This window comes from Morchella importuna, assembly GCF_003444635.1.
Source record: "Morchella importuna strain M04M26 chromosome Unknown Morimp01GS023, whole genome shotgun sequence".
NCBI classification, from domain to species: Eukaryota; Fungi; Ascomycota; class Pezizomycetes; order Pezizales; family Morchellaceae; genus Morchella; species Morchella importuna.
In genome coordinates, this window is record NW_025763420.1 from 162,912 (window position 1) to 183,527 (window position 20,616).

The 20,616-nt window shown below is 48.4% G+C and overlaps 9 protein-coding genes across 9 annotated transcripts; 7 read left to right on the plus strand and 2 right to left on the minus strand.

Annotated features, from left to right (window-relative positions):
* Window positions 1-12: 12 nt before the first annotated feature.
* On the plus strand, window positions 13-603 carry LAJ45_07257 (uncharacterized protein; the record flags this gene model as incomplete). The annotated part of the gene is made up of 1 exon (XM_046116815.1): window positions 13-603. The coding sequence occupies one exon, from the start codon at window positions 13-15 to the stop codon at window positions 601-603; it is 591 nt and encodes a 196-aa protein (XP_045969850.1).
* Window positions 604-5,163: 4,560 nt separating this feature from the next.
* On the plus strand, window positions 5,164-5,500 carry LAJ45_07258 (uncharacterized protein; the record flags this gene model as incomplete). Its single annotated transcript, XM_046116816.1, has 2 exons — window positions 5,164-5,413; window positions 5,463-5,500. 2 exons carry the CDS (start codon window positions 5,164-5,166, stop codon window positions 5,498-5,500), a joined length of 288 nt encoding a protein of 95 aa, XP_045969851.1.
* Window positions 5,501-5,750: 250 nt separating this feature from the next.
* Window positions 5,751-6,405, plus strand: LAJ45_07259 (uncharacterized protein; the record flags this gene model as incomplete). Its single annotated transcript, XM_046116817.1, has 4 exons — window positions 5,751-5,801; window positions 5,872-5,883; window positions 6,074-6,182; window positions 6,254-6,405. 4 exons carry the CDS (start codon window positions 5,751-5,753, stop codon window positions 6,403-6,405), a joined length of 324 nt encoding a protein of 107 aa, XP_045969852.1.
* A 260-nt stretch (window positions 6,406-6,665) lies between these two features.
* LAJ45_07260 (uncharacterized protein) lies at window positions 6,666-7,389 on the plus strand (the record flags this gene model as incomplete). The annotated part of the gene is made up of 2 exons (XM_046116818.1): window positions 6,666-6,751; window positions 6,819-7,389. 2 exons carry the CDS (start codon window positions 6,666-6,668, stop codon window positions 7,387-7,389), a joined length of 657 nt encoding a protein of 218 aa, XP_045969853.1.
* Window positions 7,390-10,370: 2,981 nt separating this feature from the next.
* Window positions 10,371-11,171, plus strand: LAJ45_07261 (uncharacterized protein; the record flags this gene model as incomplete). The annotated part of the gene is made up of 1 exon (XM_046116819.1): window positions 10,371-11,171. The coding sequence occupies one exon, from the start codon at window positions 10,371-10,373 to the stop codon at window positions 11,169-11,171; it is 801 nt and encodes a 266-aa protein (XP_045969854.1).
* A 576-nt stretch (window positions 11,172-11,747) lies between these two features.
* LAJ45_07262 (uncharacterized protein) lies at window positions 11,748-12,680 on the plus strand (the record flags this gene model as incomplete). Its single annotated transcript, XM_046116820.1, has 2 exons — window positions 11,748-11,771; window positions 11,838-12,680. 2 exons carry the CDS (start codon window positions 11,748-11,750, stop codon window positions 12,678-12,680), a joined length of 867 nt encoding a protein of 288 aa, XP_045969855.1.
* A 1,402-nt stretch (window positions 12,681-14,082) lies between these two features.
* LAJ45_07263 (uncharacterized protein) lies at window positions 14,083-15,047 on the plus strand (the record flags this gene model as incomplete). Its single annotated transcript, XM_046116821.1, has 3 exons — window positions 14,083-14,383; window positions 14,441-14,589; window positions 14,664-15,047. 3 exons carry the CDS (start codon window positions 14,083-14,085, stop codon window positions 15,045-15,047), a joined length of 834 nt encoding a protein of 277 aa, XP_045969856.1.
* Window positions 15,048-17,338: 2,291 nt separating this feature from the next.
* On the minus strand, window positions 17,339-18,184 carry LAJ45_07264 (uncharacterized protein; the record flags this gene model as incomplete). The annotated part of the gene is made up of 3 exons (XM_046116822.1): window positions 17,339-17,797; window positions 17,850-17,932; window positions 17,995-18,184. The coding sequence occupies 3 exons, from the start codon at window positions 18,182-18,184 to the stop codon at window positions 17,339-17,341; spliced, it is 732 nt and encodes a 243-aa protein (XP_045969857.1).
* A 1,114-nt stretch (window positions 18,185-19,298) lies between these two features.
* LAJ45_07265 (uncharacterized protein) lies at window positions 19,299-20,606 on the minus strand (the record flags this gene model as incomplete). Its single annotated transcript, XM_046116823.1, has 1 exon — window positions 19,299-20,606. The coding sequence occupies one exon, from the start codon at window positions 20,604-20,606 to the stop codon at window positions 19,299-19,301; it is 1,308 nt and encodes a 435-aa protein (XP_045969858.1).
* Between the last annotated feature and the right edge of the window lie 10 nt (window positions 20,607-20,616).

Genomic DNA, 20,616 nt, shown 5'->3' on the forward strand with positions numbered 1-20,616 from the left:
CTGGTAGAAAATATGCCACCTGCTGTTGACGCCATTGAGAATGGTTGTCAAACTACTGAGATAAATATCTTCCCATTACGTATGTTCCATCTATCTCTTCTCTTCTTCAATCTTGAAAGCCAACTAAGGATTACTCCGTGGGTAGATATATCCGAACTCAGTGCAGAAACCGTCGCTCCTACGGTCGCTAGCCATGAGGAATTTTTTCTTTGTGCCTCTCGGTATTTTCTCTCAAATGCCGATGGGCTCGAAAATGGCCTACAGGACGGAAAATCATCCCGTGAGGCCTTCCTTCAAAGTCTCAATCTGTCACACAACGGTCTTGAAGAGAACAAGTGGAAATTTGCTGGGAGATATGGATTATTAAAGGATTTCCAAGGCGTATACAAGGTTGGTTTGAGGCAAGCTGCAATTGTAGAAAGAGAATTCGGCAGCGAGGGTTTGGTGTCCCGGATGGAAGGTCTAAAGCAGTCACTTGGGGTTACCATGGCTGCAGACTTCAATTGGATTCTCGCTGAGATGATGAAGCGAGCGAGGCCTCACAATTGTGCCCAAGTATTTGCATCAGCTTTGAGGCAGGCACTTCAAGAGTTTTTTGATTAAGGGGTTGCACATTGGAGCAAAGTTTTTGTATTTATTCCTGAATTATCAATGTCCGAGTAGTCTTACCCATAAATTGCCCTGCCGCATATATGAATGCTGTCTCAGAGGATATTGCATGCAGCCACCCAAATCGATAGGCATTGATGAATTTCCACAGTAATTGGTTCACCACAATTCAAGCGTGGTCTACATAGCTGATTATCCCATTTTTATTTTGTCACCTACCCAGAGAAAGGTCCACCACTAAACAATTATATATGATAATACATATTCGATCTTATATGCACTAGTTTAATTAATATTTACATGTTCATATACAAACTCTACCCTCAGTTTGTTCCATACTCCGCCCTGCTCCTAAACCTTAGTTCTAGTTGTGATTCTACTCATCTCACTCAGCGAGTATACACAATTAACGCCATTAAAATACCTACCTATATGTCTCCTATTCGGCCTCCTCCCATGATAAATTTCCTAACCTCCGAGTTTCGTAACATGACCACATCCTCTTGTCGATCGACTACGAAAAGTTAGCTAACCTCGCTATTTCCTCCCTTCCTCCTATTTCCCTCGCTTAGGCTGCTTTCTTTGCTTTCTCTTCTTCGTTTAAAACGTTCTTTTGTTACAGCCGGCAATGTGTAGTGTAGTTGGCAGGGTGTCAATACTCCAAGATTTTCTGGTGGTCAATAGGGCTTTTGATTTTGTTCGAAGGTAGCGAAATGGCTAGAAATCAAATCTTGATATTTTTTGTTCCACTTCAGGGACCAACGCCCATTTCCCTTTACTCTGGTGCTCTTAATTCCCCAGACATAAAACCGTAAGTTTTCTTCTTTAGATATGTTTTTCTAGCTTAGCACGAGGTTGTGCTGCCGCATGGTGTGGGAGGTTCCATCGCGTGTCAAGACAATCATTGACGCAGTGTAACCTTCTACCGCGTGCCAAGACCTCTTGTGATTAGCTGAGGGTTATACCAATGAGGCTTTACCGAAGAGGAATAAATCCTAGAAGTTAGCAACTCTATATCCCAATATTCTCTCCGTGCGCAAAAAGTGCTACACAAAGCGTAAAAAAATAAAAAGAGAAACAAATGATTCCGTTGCGGGGAATTGAACCCCGATCTAGTCGGTGAGAGCGACTGATGCTAACCATTACACCACAACGGATTGTATCATCTCTATCCGTTTGCTTATACAAAACTCATCACTAGAATTTACTAACACCACTACATCCACCTACTTGTACCCCGATACAGTTTTTTGTGCGAGATTTATGGAAATGGATAAGCGAATTTGCGGTCTGCTTTGCGCACGGCACTTTTAATAAAGATATTGTCGGGTCGCTCGATGATCTGATATTCGTTTCGCCAAAAGTAAAACACCTCCGGCCCCTGCTCGACCGATTATAATTTATGAAACCTTCGAGGCCCGATGTATTGAGAGTAATATGTTTATAAGTCATTTATAGCGCAATACGAAGATCTAAGAACCCGCCCCCGGTATTTCACGATGCGACAGTCCAAGTATCAAGTTAAATGGGGAGAGGACAAACTTGAGTATTGATAATCTCAACGTCACGATGTATCACTCGTGATCGCACTTCTGAACAATGTGAGGTAGACCAAATAATAATTGGTTTAAAACCCGACCCCTAGGAGTAGGACAATTGTGTAGTTCCTCCCTCTTGTTTTATTGCCTTCCAGCCAGGCCCCGCCAGTCTTCTTTATGCGTACGTCCGTATCCCTTAAACCATTAGGCCGAATGTAAATGGGGGTCACTAGCCGCACATAGCAGGTATGATATTATAAACTCTAGGACTAGAGGTATTTAGTACCGTTTACCACGATCCGATAATCATCTCACCGTGATAATATGAGCTTCTGAGCGTTCAACATATCATACCTGCTATATACGGCTAGCGACCCCCATTTACATTTGGCCTGATGGTTTTTAAGGGATAATCCAATTCGGCAGGAATCCAGCCAACCCGGGATTGTGGCGGTTCCACTCGAGATCAAACTCAAACAAAAGTCAACCTTTCAGTATTCCACAGCCGACTTTACTTAATCCGACAAAAAATTAGACTTGCTGACCGGTTGACTATTTTACTTAAGTTAATTTGTGCAGCCTTGCCCACCGACCATGGAGGGCACCCTCTTATCTCTCGGTATGTGCGGCAATTACATGTATCAAGTAGCAGGAGAGAATATGCACCAGTGAAATCAATCGTCTAGAGACCTATATGCTATGTATACACATGTAGTGAATTAAAGAGCCGTTGGTGGTTGCATTCATCTAAGTACATGTACTTATGTGTACAATAGAGGTTCACGGTGTCGTGGCGAAGATGTGGCATCAGCATGGCGCTAAAGGAAAACTAGTAGAGTATTTATGGATGTTCCCTCCGAATTAATTCCCCATAGTGCCATTATCTATGATATCGATGCTTCTGTCGAAGTATCTCCTACAGTAGAATGGAAAGTCGTCGTAGAAGTCGTGATGGTATAGTACATGTAAGTCTATACTGGTAGCATGCAGTGGCCTAGTATGTACCCCCGCCTATAATACCACCTCCAGAATAACCAGGCTTACTTTTATTCAAAATCGAAAACAAGAAGCAATGAGTAACAATCGTTCTCCGCAACAAAGCTTACGGGCCCTCAGATCTACGCACAGCTTTTGCAACATATTTCTGTCTCGTGTAGTAGGGTCAAACGATGACCCTCATAACGATCTTACTAGACGAGGAAAGGTACAGGAGCCACCATCTGTGCAAGCACTTCTCTTCTCAATGGCACAAGACCCCACAGCTACACCTAACCCTCCCGACGTCCTATAAGCCTAGCAACGGTAATCATAAGGACTCACTCGATCACGTGTACATACGCAACAAACGTCCTCCAAACCAAAAGAGATCCATCTAAAGATCGAAACCACCCAGAAAAAAAACCCTTGTGGCTCAAATGACCTAAAAAAGAAAAAAGAAAAAAAGAGAAAAAAATAAGATTTCCCTCACGACCCAACAACAGGGTAAACCACGTTAACGGCCTGCATCAGCTCTAAGGAAGAAGAGAGAGCTGTTTTTCGAGACTCGTACATCTACACGCTCGTATTTCTGGAAACTTCACTCTATTCGACGTTTCGGGTGCTTATTTCACCACCAAGGAACCAGGACCAAGACCAAGACCCCTCGGCCAATGACACAATCCTGATTCTCGCACTACTGAGCGAAACTCCCCCTTGCCCCCCTAAAACAAGGGCATGTGCAGGAATGGAAGACCGGACACTCCCGTCCCACAATTTGCCACATCACACATGTGGATTTCTTGGAACGCTACTCTACATACGTAGCCCAAGCATTGGCAGCGTCTTGGCGGTACGGTGTGGTATCATCTTTTTCGGGGTTTTGGGTTTTAGCGAGGAAATAGAGTTGAGGACCTTTTTTTTGACAGTTGGAGAGTCTTGCCTGAATCGATCTGCGGTCAGACACTCAATCGCAAGGCGGAAACCTAATCTCAGCGCAAAACCGCGTCGGTCTCACTGGGAGTACATGTAGTCAGTGCATGGGGGATTTTGTGCTGGAGGCCGCACATATTCTGGTCATGGATTCATGCATGGAATTCCCCCCCATACACACTAGACATAGAATCATCTGCCTTCCTCACCAGGATACTTGATTGCACTTTATTGAGAAATACGGCGGCGATGATCATGACATATGGCAGAGAGCTAAGTAGAGTGATCGCTGGGGCGGCGGATTACTCTAATTTTATTTTAAATTACTGGGCGAAGCGGGGGTCAACAATAAAGACGCGCGTTGCAGGGATAGAGGGTTAGGGGTGATGGGCGAGTGAGAAGTGGTGCTGCCGCTGCTCTGGGTTGTGGAGACGATCGCTACGTTTTGGGTTTTATTTCTTGTGATTCCGAAGATGGAAATCTATCGAGAACGAGTAGGTACTTTCCGACTAGAAAACGCGAATCCCATCTCCTCGTGAAGAATACGAGTCTTTCTTGAACTCTACCACACTTCCAGCTCAGCCTCGTGACGAACAAACGCAATGACGGCGAAGGCGACAGCTAGAGAGGGCACTTTACTTGCATACCCACACACCTGTCTTCACACATTCTGCCACACATTCAGCCGGTCTACTGTACTCTATCTGAACCTCCCACCGCACTTTAACCACCACAAAAAACTGACTTCAAAAATAGCAGCCCATAACCCAGGAGCAACGTTTCCAAAACCAAGAAACAGCGACACACAACCCCATGGGAAAAGATGGAAATACCCGTTTCCTCCGCATCCTGTCCAACCCCGGAGTTTCTTTCCTTTTTGCTCTACCCACCCTCCCTTGTGTAATAAGTAGACGACAAGTAAACAAGCTTCCGGCATATCGGCACAGGATTTGGGATCAATGAGCTGATTACTAATCGGGATCGGGGAGTGCCCTGTCACAAAACGAGACGAGACGAGCCTTTATATCGCCTTAGAAAGAGGTTTATTTCACGGCGCTGAAGTATGGCTGATGTCATTACAGATTTTTACATCTCAATCACAATAGCGATGGCGATGGCGATGGTGATAGTCGCACGTTCCTTCCTGGGTGAAAGGCGTGGCAGCCAGCTATCGATAAGAATATCAACATGGTACGATTACGTGGACCGACTGCGGGCAGAAGAAGCAATAACAGCCCTACCGGAGGAGGTTTGTTATTCTAAGGCCACAACGCCGCGACTGAGACGAGGGCGACAACGGGCGGCGCGGGTGTCGCTCGCGGCGCGCGGAGAGCTGAGCGATAATAATAATAATAATAGTTAGTACATACCGCCGCCGATGGGAGATGATGATTAACCGAGAAACAGATAGATCTGAGCAGAAAGAGACAGAGGAAATGCCGTGAGTGCCGATTATGTGGTTGTGTGTGATTGATTAGTGAAGTGGAAGAGATGGAACCGGATTGCATCATGGAACTGGGACACTGCCTCGATTGACTAGAGTAGCTAGCTAGCCTGGGCTGAGGGTGATTGGAGTGCTATTCTTGCGACTGTTAAATACGTGTGTTCTCTCTTCTCTTCTCGTAGCTTCTCCCGTAAGAGAAGCAGAAGAAAGACACAATCAATCGGAAGAATGAAACAAAGACCATTCTCCCGATGCATGCGTACGCGGAAGGAGAGGAAAAAGAAAAGAAAAAAAAAGCCGTTGTAAGGCTGGCTAGCAGGCAATCCATCATTTCAGAACTACACTTTACTCACCTCACCACACCGTAGACAGACAGGCAAGCAGGTATGTAGGCCGTTTCTCAAGAGCTTAGCCTTGACCCTGGTCGGCAATCAATGCCGCCAAGGATTCTGGAACGTGTGGCCGAAACCGGTTTGGCAGGCGCTGGTGTGTGTGGTTGGTACTCTTTTCGGTAGGGTTTGTTAGAGACCTCGTTGGCTTGGTTGGAACTTGGAGGGATCCTCCTCTACTTTAGGGTGTTGCTGCTGCGGCTGAGAGAGACACTAGCACAGTAGCACTGGCCTGCACTGGCCTGCACTTTCTTGTCGTGTGGCTGGACTTAGACTGCGAATGTATGATTTGCGGTATGTGTGTATGGGTGTGCATGCGCTCTGCCGTCACAGGCCTACAGGGGACTCACTCACTAAAGTGTCAGAACTAAGGACTGAGGACTCTTCTCACAACCAGATATGGAAGGCAGTTACTTACTGGACTGGGCTGCTTGGCTGCTTCCCTGCCGTTCCTGTCGTTCCTGTTCCTGTTCCAGTGTGCACAGACAGGCTTTCGGATCGTTCGGCGGAGAAATGAAAGGGGCAGTACAGCACAGTAGGTACAGACAGACTCTTGGTGGGCGAGTGAGCTTGTCTGACTAGCTGGGAGGAAGACTGATTGATATAAAGTCCCATCCACCCCGCAGTCCTATCCACTATTTCACTCCCATCACCGCACAACTCAATCGTTCAGTACAACCCACCCACCACAACCACAACCACAACCACCACTTCTACCTTTCGGTTTATCAATCAGCCCTTCAACGAAACACTCGTTCAATCCCCATAAACTTCAAGATGCAGTACAAATTCTTCACCGCTCTCCTCCTCACTTCTGCCCTTTCCTCTGCGATGGGCGCTGAGGTCCAGAAGAAGGACATCATGTAAGTCACTTTCTAACAAAAGCCCCCACCATCCACAAGAAAACCCAATTCCTAACAATCCCACCAGTAACACTTCTATCGTCAACGAAATCAACTCTGCTGGCAACAATATCGGCTCTGCCTATGCAACTCTGACCTCCGCCGCCGGCGGCGTCACCAGCGTTATCGGTGGGATTGGAAACTCCATCGGCAGCGGCATCGAGTCCAAAGCCACCGCTGCCGCCTCCAGTATCCGCTCTGAAGCCTCCAGCGCCGCCTCCGCCTTGACCAGCAACATTGCCTCCGCTGCCTCCGCCGCCTCCGCAAGGGTTGCGTCCGTCAAGTCTGACATCCGCGACGATCTCACCGCGTGGACCACCGTCGTTGGATACACCTCTGTCCTGTCTGGCATTGAGTCTGCTGCTACTGCCGGTACTGCTGCCGCTGCCAGCTACATCTCTGCCCTCCCATCGAGCATGGATGCCTCTTTCCGTTCTGCAGCTGCTTCGGCGCTGAGCAGTGCGGCGTCGCAGGTTGCTGCTACTGGTACTGGTGCGGCGGCCAGCACAACTGCTGCTCCCGGTGCTGCCAGCAAGGTTGGTCTTGGTGCTAGCGTTATGGGTGCTGCCGCAGTGTTGGCTGTTGCTCTTGCGTTGTAAGGCAATTGTTGATGTGGTTGGATGATTAGAGAAAATGTCTTTTTTTCTTTTTTCTTTTTACAAAATTTTAATGGCTGTAACTAACGTCACTGGTACTGATGGTGGGTGGAAATGGTTGTATGATTTGATACTATGAGACGGTTCTCTCTTTTTTTTCTTCTTTCTGTTGTTTTTTATAACTACTGCTACTACTACTACGGTGTTTTCTTTTTTTTTTTTCCGGCTTGGTTTCATGGGCTGTAAATCTTCCTTTTCTCGTGCGGATACCAGTGCTGTCTCTGTACGGATGGATGGATGGATGGATGGATGGATGGTTCCTACTGGGTACTGCATTCCCTGTCTACTTATCTGTCTGGTAGAAATTCAAACTACGCGTCCGTACCCTACATAATTCTAAGCCTCCTTCTTTCTTCACAGTGCACATTCTCGCAATCGACTCGTTGGTCTCCATGTCTCTACTAATCATTACTTCTTTCTTCCTCTTCCTTGTGAATCAAACCGACTGCACGCCAAGCCCTACATTACGACGACTTTTTTTATTTTATTTTTATGCTTATGTATGCTTAAAGGTTATTATTCTACCACCCCGATTCGTCCCGGGAAATCGTCAATACTCTAAATAGAAGGGAAGAAAGATTCACACTCAGCCTTGCGCTGAACTAAAATCAAACCAAATCAAATCAAATCTAATCGGAAACCGTCTCTGGCAGGGATGCCAAGGCAAGGATGGTGGTTGCAGTATCGGGGATAGCGTGCCCAGGATGCGTACGTGTGCGTGCCGAGGTCCGGAGTGGGTGTGGTGTGGTGTAGTGTGGTGTGGGCGGTGTTGGTATTTGAGGTTGGGACGTGGGTTGGGGTTGGGATTGGGATTGGGGTTTGGGTTTGGTGTGTGTCGCTGTGGAAATAGAGTTTTGGGTTTTGGGTGAAGCTGGGCTGAGTCAGTCAGTTGGGAACTGAAGAGAAGAGAAGCGAAGAGAAGCGAAGAGAACAGAACAGACAAGGACAGAAGAGAGAAGAGCGAGGAGAGAGCGCTGGATGTATACTAGAGCTTGGTCATGTTAGACATCTGTAATGAGTCCCGAGCTAGCTAGGAGTCATCATATGTAGAGTAGACTATACTTTTGTCCGACTCTTCATGACACAGCGAAGAGAAACTACATGTAGTCACGACAATTAATTCCACCCCCTAGCTATGTATGTAGGTATCAGGAGTGTATGTATCCCTACGGAACTTGTGTTGTGTTTCGATAGCAAATGCTATAATCTCTCACTCTCTCCCACTCTCGCTGTCTCGACATGTAGGTATCTATGCTTGGGTGACAAAAAGCTCTCGTGATTTTGTACGAGGATATATGGGCCATGAGACGAGTATAACTCCACGACCACAACACAAAAGATATCAATACGACCAGAGAGCTGAAGATTGATAGAACATATGTATCTCCTAGGTATGAGTCCCGATTGCTGGCTTTGTTGATTGGTAATTTTGTGGGTTAATTGCTATGCGGGAATCACGAGGGCTTTTGTCATCCCACGGTACTACTGTATCCCTTCGGCGGCGATCAGCTAGGTCTAATTAGAAGGCAGTGGAAGAAGATGTTTATAGGTACGCCTGATTGAAATCCAGAGATGTGTATGTACCTATGTACATGTATCCTCACACTAATATATCATTACCACCAGATGAGTCGAATCCATATATCGCGACTCCAATATAGGCCTATGGTATAAACCTGCATGACAGATACTTAATTAGGAGAGGTGATATCCCCATTCCATCCCTACGATACATAGTGCCAGATACCGCTGTCATACTGCGGTACTTGAGTCAGATAACCACGATTCGCGATATGACACGCGAGACGAGATTCCGGTGGTACGACGTCACCAGCCTGGCCCTCCCTGCACTGCACTGTGTAACCACAACCGCATCACCGGATCGCACTCGGTGTGTCTTAGATTTTTGAGGATCCTCATCTTTTAATTTTTTTCTTCTTACCACGCCGGAAAATCATTAAACAGTAGAGAGCTTGACTACTAGGTGCAGCAGTAATGGTGTTCTTGGCAGCATTCTATAATCCTGGCTGGTTATGTTTGTATCTGGGGTGCGTAATCACAAGATCTCACTCGCGGGGGCCAAGTATTAAGGTAGCTGTCAATGATAGTGTGGAAGTGACGGTAAAATCCATATCGCGGGAGCAGACGTAGTTTTCCTCCCCCCCCCCCCCCCCCCTCCAGACGGGTCAACAACCCCCCCTCTGCAATGCCCGTGTGTCAGTCTGGAAACCTTCTCTGCCAGACTTGCGTTTGGGGGCATGGATGCCCACGTTGGGGGGGAAATGCCGACTTGTAACGTACTGGAAATTTGACCGTTGCAACCCTCACCCCGGACAATCCTTGTTCGGCTTTCTCCCAACTTTGGTATGTAGTGAGGTCTACTGGTTGTTTCTGGCAGATTCGATTGTTGGATCATGTATAATAGAATAACAGCACAGTTAATATAGGGTAGGCAGGGTAGGCAACCTAGGTATGTATCTATATGACATGACTCTGCAAACAACAACACCCACTCCCACACCCCACGAATAGGAGCCCATGCTCACTTTCTGGGGGCGGGGCGAATGTGATATCAAGCCAGCCACGATTGGCTTTCCCAGACATATGTATGGTTCTCCCCGGACCGGCCCGGACCACCGTGCAGCAGCCTATGGCGTCATGTGCCCGGTCCAATGAGTCACATTACCTGGGTTTTTCTCCCTCTCTGAGATTGTGTGATTGGTTGGTTGGTTGGGTGGTTGATTGGGGCCTGGGCGCGGGGTATAAATAGCCAGTCTTTCTGCCCCTCTGCTGGGTTCTTGTTTTTTCTGCTTCTTCTTCTTCTTTTTCTCCCCCTCTCCCTTTGCCTTTGCCTTTGCCTTTGCTTTCCTGTTCCTTCTCCTCACCACAAGTCCAGAACAGCAATTACTGCCACCACCACCACGATGTCTCTCGAGTCCTACAGCGAGCGTCTCAAGGACGCCCTCACCGACTCCAACCAAGTCACCCTCTCCCGCATCCTCTCCGCCATAACCTGGCTCAAAGCCGAAAACAACGAGATCTCCGCAGAACTCGTCCAGCAATACGACCTCCCCAACATCGTCTCCCAAATCTCCGAAAACGAGTCCCTCCCCGAGCCCCTCCGCCTCCAAGCCGACCGCCTCCTCTCCCGCTGGTCCCGCGGCATCTTCGACGCGCCCCACACGCCCGCCTCGCACCGCCGCACAGGCCCCGGCGACCTCGGGCTCGTGGTCGGCGACGTCTGGCCCGACCGCGAGAGCATGCACCGCGAGGGCGTGCACGCGTCGCTGCAGGCCGGCATCTGCGGCGACCACAACTACGGCGCGTACAGCATCGTTGCGAACGGCGTGTACCGCGACGAGGACAAGGGCGACGAGATCTGGTACTGCGGCACCGACGCCAAGGGCGACCGCCGGCCGACGAGCTACACGAAATACCTCATGCGCAGCGTGGCGCTGGGGAATCCGCTGAGGGTGTTCCGCGGCAAGGATTGTCCGGGCACGTTTGCGCCGCAGAAGGGGTTCCGCTATGATGGTATGTATCTGGCGGTGGATAAGAGGCAGCCGCCGAGGAACTTTACGAAGCCGGCCAAGGGGGAAGGGAATTTTGAGTTTTTGCTGAGGAGGGTGGAGGGGCAGGCGGCGATTCAGAAGGGGATGCCGGATTCGACCACGCTGGCGCACTGGCATGCGCAGAAGTTGGAGGCGGCCAGGGTGGGGAAGTGAAGAATTGCGGGAGGGGTGGCGAGTTAATTGCTAGCTGGCTGGCCGGCTTGCTGAGGATTGGATTGGATTGGATTGGATGGTGGCGATATATTGGTTTTAGTAGGTTTGTGGGGGGGGACTGATATGCACATGTTTCTTCTTTCTTTCTTTTTCTTGCTGCCGTCAATGTTTCCAGGCTGTTTGTAATCAAGGTCTCACTCTGCTCTTAGTCCGCACCGCAATGTTAATGTCTTTACTGTTCTCGATCTTCTCTTTTTTTTTGTGTAGGCTTAGGAATATTCAGCTCTAGCTAGCCAGAGCTATGAGTGTATCTTAAACAAGTATAGATATATATCTACCGTCAATTCACCCCAAAGCTCGTCTGGTATTCGCTCCCTGCATGTTTTGTATCGTTATCGACAGCGCTATCGCTATCGATAAGCAGAATGGGCCAATAGCTGCAGATCATCATGACGTCACAGCAATATAAACAACACAGAACTAAAGCCAATATCCACCGGCGAATGAAGAAAGAAATAAGCTATACATATAGACAATCCTCATATATACAGTACCGTATATATCACACACCGAGTAATGGCGAGCACCGATATTCTGCTTGTACGTATTTCCCTATGCCTACCATCTCCTCCCATCTATATATACTAACCACCACCCCCCCCACAGGCCGGCGCATTCGCCGCCTTCACCGTCGACCTGCTAATCTACCCCCTCGACACGCTCAAAACGCGCCTCCAAAAAGCCAGCCCCGCCACCCCCACCGCGCGCAAATCCTTCTGGCGCAACAACCCGCACCTCTACAAGGGCCTCTACCAGGGCGTCGGCAGCGTGGTGATCGCGACCGCCCCCGCCGCCGGCGTCTTCTTCACCACGTACGAGTTCCTCCTGTCGCACACGCACTCGGCCGTGCTCTCGTCGGCGGTCGCAGAGGCGTGCTCGTGCGCGATTATTACGCCGGCGGAGGTGGTGAAGCAGAATGCGCAGGTGATCTCTGGGGGAGGAGGGGGAGGAGGGGTGGGGGTGGGGGTGTCGTCGTCGCTGCAGGCGCTGCGGCGCATTCCCAGGGTGAGTTATCTATGGCGTGGGTATGCGACGCTTGTGGGAAGGAACTTGCCGTTCACGGCGATGCAGTTCCCGGTGTTTGAGGCGCTGAAGCGGCGGGTCGTTGATGTGGGGGAGGCGACGCCGGTGGAGATGGGGGTTGGGGCGGCGGTGTGTGCGGGGTCGGCGGGCGGGGTGGCGGCGGTGATTACGACCCCGGTGGACGTGGTGAAGACGAGAGTTATGTTGTCGGCGGGGGGGAGGGGGAGGGGGGGGAGGATGGGGGTGGGGGAGGTGGTGGGGGAGGTGTGGAGGGGGGAGGGGTGGAGGGGGTTCATGAGGGGGGGGGCACTGAGGTGTGGGTGGACGGCGGTTGGGAGTGGGTTGTATTTGGGGAGTTATGAGGCGGCGAAGGTGTGGTTGAGGAGGGGGAGGGAGGAGAAGGAGGGGCAGGTGGTGGCTATTTAGATATAGAGGTTTGTATGTACGGCTTGGTAGAGGTTCTGTTGGGGAATGGGTTATTGTAATGTAGTTTATAAACATGTTGTGCTTCGTTATCGTTTGTATAGGGAAATTTTGATTTATTTCATTGCACTGTATATTCATATAACTGGTCGAGCATGGTCCACTTGGCTGACAACAACTTTAAGCTAGCTATACGAAACCAAAAAATAGTCACTACCGACGACTTGCATCCAAGTCACAACACCGAGCACTGCCAATGGAATTATATTTATCCAAGAAAAAGATACGACACAACACAAAAAGGTATTTATTAGAAGTGCGTACGATTCTCTATACATTGGTGACTGATATTAATGAGCAGTAGTGAAAACAATACTACATACATCGAGACTAGAAGTCGATCAAAGCGCAATAGCACTATTTCAGCTCAACCCGAATGCCCCTACAGGTTATGCGTGCAAAACACTTAGCTCTAGCTTGGGAAGCCTCCGAAAGATACCACTACTAACACAATATAAGTGCACATCCGCATACTCAGATCTCTCGGTCATGAATCTTCCTCATACATCACAGTACAGTACAGTACAGTACAGTACACCCTTGCTATAAAAATACATCTGTTTGGGACCAAAAAAAAAAACAAAAAAAACATATATCTCCACGGCAAACTACATATATCCTTACAGGAAATGAAAGGATACTACATGTAGCTATAGCAAAACGGGCAACTTGCGGGCCGGCGCGGCGGCGAATGATAAAGATCCTTATATCACCTATATGAAATATCCTTTTATGAGCTTATATCGAGAGTCTACTATATATATACCCAATTAACTATACCCAAGGCGCAATATTCCTCTGGGGAAAACTAAAGCATCTGGCTGCTACTCAAGCCCGAGTTCGAGCTTGACCTTAAATTCGGCATAATTCCATCCTCACCTAGCTAGCTCTATATATATATATATATATATATATACCCACCCATATCTCCACTCTAAATCATCACAAAGCCCACACACGCTCCCCCTCCACCACGCAGTACAACCCCATCTCCAAAAAGATTTTCGCAGACGAGCTACATTACCTGAGCTATATATATATATAGATAGAAGAAGAGCCTGTCTTGTCAAGCAACTACATGTAGCTAGCTAGCTAGTCTCCTTCTGATAACAAGCTTCCATCTCGTTTTTCCCTCTTCCTCTTCCTTTACTTTCTATTTTGTGACGCCAGCTTAAATTCAGATATACCTACATGTACTTACTTACCTACCTTCCTTCTCTAATCTCTTGATATCTACCTCTCCCACTACATACATACGCAATTGACCCCCCAAACCCCTCTACACCCCCCCCCCCCCACCTCCACCAACAGCTCCACCACCAACCCGCCCACCACAAGCACACCAATGCCCACCCCCCCACCACCACCCCTCCTCCCCACACACCCCACCGCCGCAGGCCACACCTGCCCAACCTGCAAACTCTTCTACACCACCGACGTCTTCTTCGCCACCCCCCGCTGCCCCTGGTGCCGCGGGCAGCGCGCCCAGCGCTGCGCCCGCTGCAACATCTTCAAGCTGCGGCAGCACTACAACCGCACTGGGTGGGGCGCCGGCGTGTGCGCCGGCTGCTGGCCGTGGTTGGGGGGGGCAACACAGAGGTGGGAGGTTGTGTCGGAGTTGGGGTTGGGGGGACAGGTTATTATAGGTGGGTCTTGTGAGATGGTTGTGGTGTGTGTGTGTGTGTGTGTGTGTGTGTGTGTAGGTGTGGGATTGTCTTGTCTGAACACTACAACTAATATCACCATGGATCCGGGTACTTTTGAAGGTCACGGTCAACAGCGGGTCCTTCGGCAGGCCGTGACGAGGGGTGTTATCATGAGGATTACAAGTCCGATCACTGGCCATATCGGGGTAATTAAACATATCGAAAACTACTAAACTATTCTTCATTTCCACCACACTAACCACAATCCACCCCTCCTCAGAGCACCCTCGCCCGCCAAACCGACATTCTCCCCGCCTCCCCCACCAGCCCCTACCTGCACATCTTCGTCGGCGAAACAATCACCTGCGTCGACACGACCGCGGACGACGTGTGGTTCCGGTCCCGCGACCCGCCGTCGCTCGTGATTGTGCTCACGATCATGAAGCTGCGCTACCCGCTGCTCGAGGACCATCTTATCCGCGGCGTCTCCCTGCAGCAGGAGGGCAGGGAGCTCTTGGTGTGCAATGTGGCGGAGGGCGGGGAGGTGGCCTGGCAGGTCATGGTTGATCAGCTGTTGAGGTGTGCGCCGAGCTGTAAGGTGATGGTGCAGACGCTGCTGGAGGGGTTGAGCTATAAGGCGACTATCACTATGTGTGAAGAGTAGAGTGGGGAGGGTTTGTGGGAGTACTGGGCGGATTGAGACATAATTGGGGAAACGGTTTGGTAGCAGTGTCCGCCATTGAGCCAATGAGTCACATGAAATGGGTAGAAAAGTGGTTGTATTTTCTGCATATCTTCATCAATTCCAATTATAAACGTTCCCTACAGTTTCTCAAAGTCTAGAATTAAATATGAGTTGACCAGTTCATTTCAATCATGGATAATCACTCGGGCACCTTAGTGGTCCCTGTGTTCTTGTAAATCGAGAATATGGATGCTAATAATATTGAGTATTCAAATTGGGCATATAATTTAATTCTCAGTCCTCTTCCATTCTGAAATTCAAGGTTTCTGGATTCGGTGGTCGTATGTGTTCAAGTGGATTAAGAGTACACAAACCTCCAACTCCATGATCGACACCTAAGTACCTATTGGTAGGCTTAGTTCCAAAGCCTGTACGTACTAGTAGATCAATAAACCATCTGTTATTCACCCCACCATCGGCTTATATAACCGAGTTTATCTTTACTTCATTAGCGCTCTGAAGTGGGCGTCTCGGCCATTTGAGGTGATCCAAAAAGTGGCGTGCGGTTTCTTTTGGCGTTTAATGCCCGTAAAAGCTCCGCGTGATCTTTGGTTATAGCCATAGGTCTAAGGTCAAAGAAATAAGAAAGCATGTAAAAGGTGTAGGTGTAAGCACACGCTGTTTTGTAAGCTTTATATCCATTATATATGAACATGAAGGGTGGGAACAAACCCCACTCGGTAAATGTAGCGGCGGTGTACCATTTCCCTAATGTGAATCCGGCCAAAAGAATGGTCCTATATATTTCACACACCAGGTTAGCGTAATTCTTCAAAAGAACATCCATCTTATAACTTATGTATAACCCACAATGTAACCTCAATGGCAATAAGCACAATCTTGACGAATGAGATGACCCTAAGTATCTCAAAGTCCTCATAATGCCTTCCGACATGGCAATACTCATTTACGGTAGAGGATGCTGACAAGACAATGCCTATACCTTATTGTTAATCATTTTGCACATATTGTACAGAAGTCCTAGATCATGAATACCCATCATAAATAACGTCAAGAAGATGATGTGCAAGGTGCGGTGACGTGCCAGGTCAAAAATCGATAGGAGTATCAAGCCCACTGAGCCCGCTATCCCAGATAAAATTGACATGACATCAAATAGCTTTTCTAGTTTTCCCACTGAAGCATAGTTGCGACCTACATATATATATATAGGTTAGATCCATACGAGCACCTCATATATCCAAACGGTTGAATTGATGTGTAAAACCATACGGACTGAAAATAACGACACTGAAAACATAGCTGCCGTAACTGAGCATCCCACAATGAAGAAAGGCTTCATGACATTAGACCCTACGCTTGGGATCAGAAACATTTTTCAATTCGTTGGAGCCGGAAGAAATACCAATATCTGAGATATACACCATGTGCTGATTTGCGTTCATGTGACTATATCTAGGCTGACGCTGTGAAACCCAGATGATCATCATAGACCAGAGCATAGCTACAAGTACAGTAAGCTTTATTTCACTTGGAACCCGTATAGGAATCTACTCTATTCACTCACAAAACCAAACAGCTGCGCCAATCAGAGGGAATATCGAAAAGGGCGACCCTCGATATCTTTTTCTGGGTTTTTCCTCATTGTAGCTTGAATCGGGATTTGTAGATCTCGGCATCGTGCTGGTACGGTAAATACTGGCGTTTTATCAATTAATCTCGAAAGTGTGCCCGAGAATGTGAATAAGGAGTTTAGAGGTTTGTGGCCGTTGTACTGGTCCTCGATACATGTAGTGTATATTTCTGAGCTTCACACAGTCCACGTGGTTCCATGGTATTAAAGTGTATGTAAACGTCGACCCACCTTTACGACTTGGTTCTCTGTTTGCAATGTATGTATGCATGCAGGATTTCCGTTGACATGTTGGTATCTCTTTGTTCTTTTTGGTATTCGGAGTTACAGTACATATCTTGAACCATGTTTTCCTGTCTTGTGTAAATATTTATGCAAAATCCATCTAGTGAATAGATAATAGCATCACGGATTGTCGTCACACCAAGAGTACATCATTTAAAAGAAGAAAGGGAACCCTAACGACTAAGGAAGACTCCTCAGAGAGTATTATATACATGTGATTTCCACAAGTTATAAGTAACCCGCACGAAAACCTTCAGAGCTATTAAAAAATCCTTAGCAATATTATCCTATATCCTATCTTACAAAAAGAAATTACTCTTTGGATCACAGGTCAGTCATCATCTTCATCGCTGTCATATGCAACTAAACCCATTAGCCCCCCAACTACAGGCGGTTTGGCAGCCTGCTTAGGTTCTGTCAGTGGTACTTCTTTCTTGACCGGCGGGGACACTGCTTTGGTCTGCTTAAGCTCCTCTTGAGTGGCTTCTTTGGCGTCAGGCTTCTCATCCTCCTTGGGGGATTCCTTCTCTTCTACCTTTGCTGCTGTGGTGGAGCTTGTCTTTCTCACTTTCACACCCAGGCCCAACTTCCCCCCTTTGCCGCCCTCCTCCTTCTTCCTCCGCTTTCGGCCCGTAGTTCCCCAGCTTGTAAGCTCAGCAGTGCCCTCCACCTCTGGCGCTGCACCAGTCTGCTCGATCTCGGATTGCTGCTGCCGGAACGCGTCTAGCTGCGCTTCAAGCTCCTGCCTCCTCGCCTCCTCAGCTCGGCGCTCACCGCTTAATATTGAGTCCTACAATGGCAGTTAGATTCCACGATTCGAAGAGCCGAAGGAAGGTAAATACCAGGTATTCAACATCGTCCTCGTCCAGCGGTTTAAACTGATTTTTAAACTTCAGCTTCTCCTCGAACTCCTCCTGTTTCTTCGCTACAAGCTCATAGCATCAACAATTGCGCCCAAATAACTTCGTTCTCCCAGGCAAGACCTACCTTTATTAGCCTGTAAGATCGCAAATAGACTTCTCTCTTCCTGCGGTTCCTCGTCTCGTGGCCTGTGGGCCTCCTCAACCTTTTCCTTTGCTGCAGCCCATGCGTCGTTTGAGAGCGCTGGAGCGGCGGCGCTCTCAGCGGTGGTCTCGTCGAGGTTGGAGGTGCCCGCAGATACGAAGCCGGACGACATAGCGAGGGTGAAATTGGGAGTTTGTGGAATCTCGACGCGTTGCGGAATGACGTTGGGTTTGGGTGCTTAGTCATGGGCGCGCAGCCCAAGTTACTTTTTTCAGTTAGTCAGGCACGGCGGAAGTTAAGGCCTCCTCCCCTACGGGCTTATTACTACAAGGTTAGGGTTAAATTCATTATATGGCGATAACTGTTCCTATAGCCTTCGAAAGCTGATTTGATTTGATTTTATGATTTCTAATCCAACCCAACCATAAGTGTCACACTACTGAAGATTTTGGCTATGTATGTGATCGAATAGAGTATATTTGATTGACCTTACCAAGATCATTACTCACGCCCTTTTGGTTCGGTTATTCCCACTGGGCGCGTGGAGTCTTCTGGAAGGATTTTTCGACGATTATTTATCTGCGTGCGGAGGGGCACTTCTAATTTGAGTATGCTCAAAACCATGCTTCGCCCGGGATCGAGAGCGAAAAGTCGAGTGATTTTGGGTGATTCGCCCACCTGCAAAACTCCCGCTAACGATTCTGGGTCAACCATTCGCATTTAACGCATGAATCACCAGAAGCGCCCACACCTGATTCTGATTCACAAGCATCTCGGCACCCCGGCAATTATGAAAACCTCACATGGCAAATATCGTATAACTACAGAGCGGAGGGGAACAACATCGAGATTTTCTTCTTTTTTTTCGTCGTTTTTTTCACCTTTTAATTCCAGATATGCGCAGTAAAAAGTACAGAAAAACAGGTGCTAAATGAGTTATGGTATTTAGAAAATGAAAAAAAGGAAGAGAAATACACCAACCGCCACCCCAGCCTTTCGTGCCTATTCTTGCCAACTGCATATGCATGGTATGGTATGAAAAAACTCAATCAGGGAACAGCAAAAAAAAACACGAGTAGAGAAGCTAAAATAACTAGATCAGGGTTTCAAATCCTTTCAAAGCAACCAGCCTAGATAAAAATGCAGGTTTTTCCTCCTCCTCGTTGCTTCCTCCAATATCCTCCAATATGTCCTTCAAGGAACCTAGCCAGTCCTTCTGAATGTTCACCAAGGCCGCCACATAAAATACCCTTCTAGGAACCGACTATTCCTTTCCAACTCCAACCCTATCTATTGGTGGTCAAGGGCTCATACCCACCAATTTTCAACCTTCCCATCGTCGGTGTGATTGAATTCAGTCCCGTCGGCGTGTTGTCTTTGGAGCCACCTACAGATACCGATGGAGACAGACTCGTATCAATAGACACAACCTGATTCAGTCTGGACGTCGGCTGTTTCCCCACTGCCTCTCCACGAAACATGCTAAACGGGCTTACGGACATCTCAGGACTACGCGGGGAAAGCGGAAGTGCAAAAAGATCTTCCTCCTCCTCCTGGGCGATGACTGTCGTTCGGAGGTGATTTGCGGAAGACGCGCTTTTGTAAACAGTGCCGCCTGGAGAGACAGTGGTTGAGAGCTTAAGCGGCGCTTTTGATCCAGAGTTCGTGTTGATGTTGAGTCCGAGTCCAGTGTCGTTGGACGGGCCGGGTTCTTCCTCGGCGATATGCTTGTTCAGGAACGTCTCCCGTACCCAGATCATCTCCTCACCAACCATCCACCCTTCTCGTCTGACTGCCTCTTCATCCATACCCCCACCTTCGACACCAACCTTGAGGTTTCCAGTACCAACCCCACGCGCACCTTCTAATTCGAGCTCTCGAGCTATTTCTTCAAGTGTAGCAAGATCATCCATTCTTGCTTCAGCCCATGCGGTATGAAGATTTCTCTTACCGCCGCTCTGGTAATCGGTTCGCGATGGAGTGGGGACAGTTGCCAAAGTAAGAGGAGTGCCCCACGTGGGGACGAATAGTATATGAATAGCGTCAGGGATCAGCGCATTACCGGTGAGCAAGAAATGTACCGTAGCTCTCTTGGACTCTGGATCTGGGATGATCTGGGTAGGCGCTTGAACGATCGGCCTGGATGAGAAGAACCCAACTAAATCCTCTGTTTCCTCAAAATCATCTAATCCATTTTCAAACGCGATTAATTTTGCTGTTGATAAAGGTGCTCCGTTGGTGTAGTCCGGCGCGGGCTGGTAAACAGGCTCTGGAATTTCGTGAATGGGAGTTCCTCCACCTGGGGTGTTGGTCCCTCGTTGAAGCGCAAAGTAGGTGCCCTTTTCACTCTTAGCGGATCGGAGATCCTCGCCGTCGCTGGCATACATGTTATCCCACTCAATGACCCATTCGCCGTTCAAGCCTGTAGTATCTACAGTGGTCACATCCCATGCCACGGAAAGGATCTTAGTGCCTGTCGACTCATTTCTGCCTCGGCCGAGTACTACCTCGACGGTAACTTTTGGCTCGGAAATCTCGATGGTGGGCGCTATGTACTCGATGGTGCTATCATTCTGGGGTTCTGTGGATGCCATGGTTGAGTTT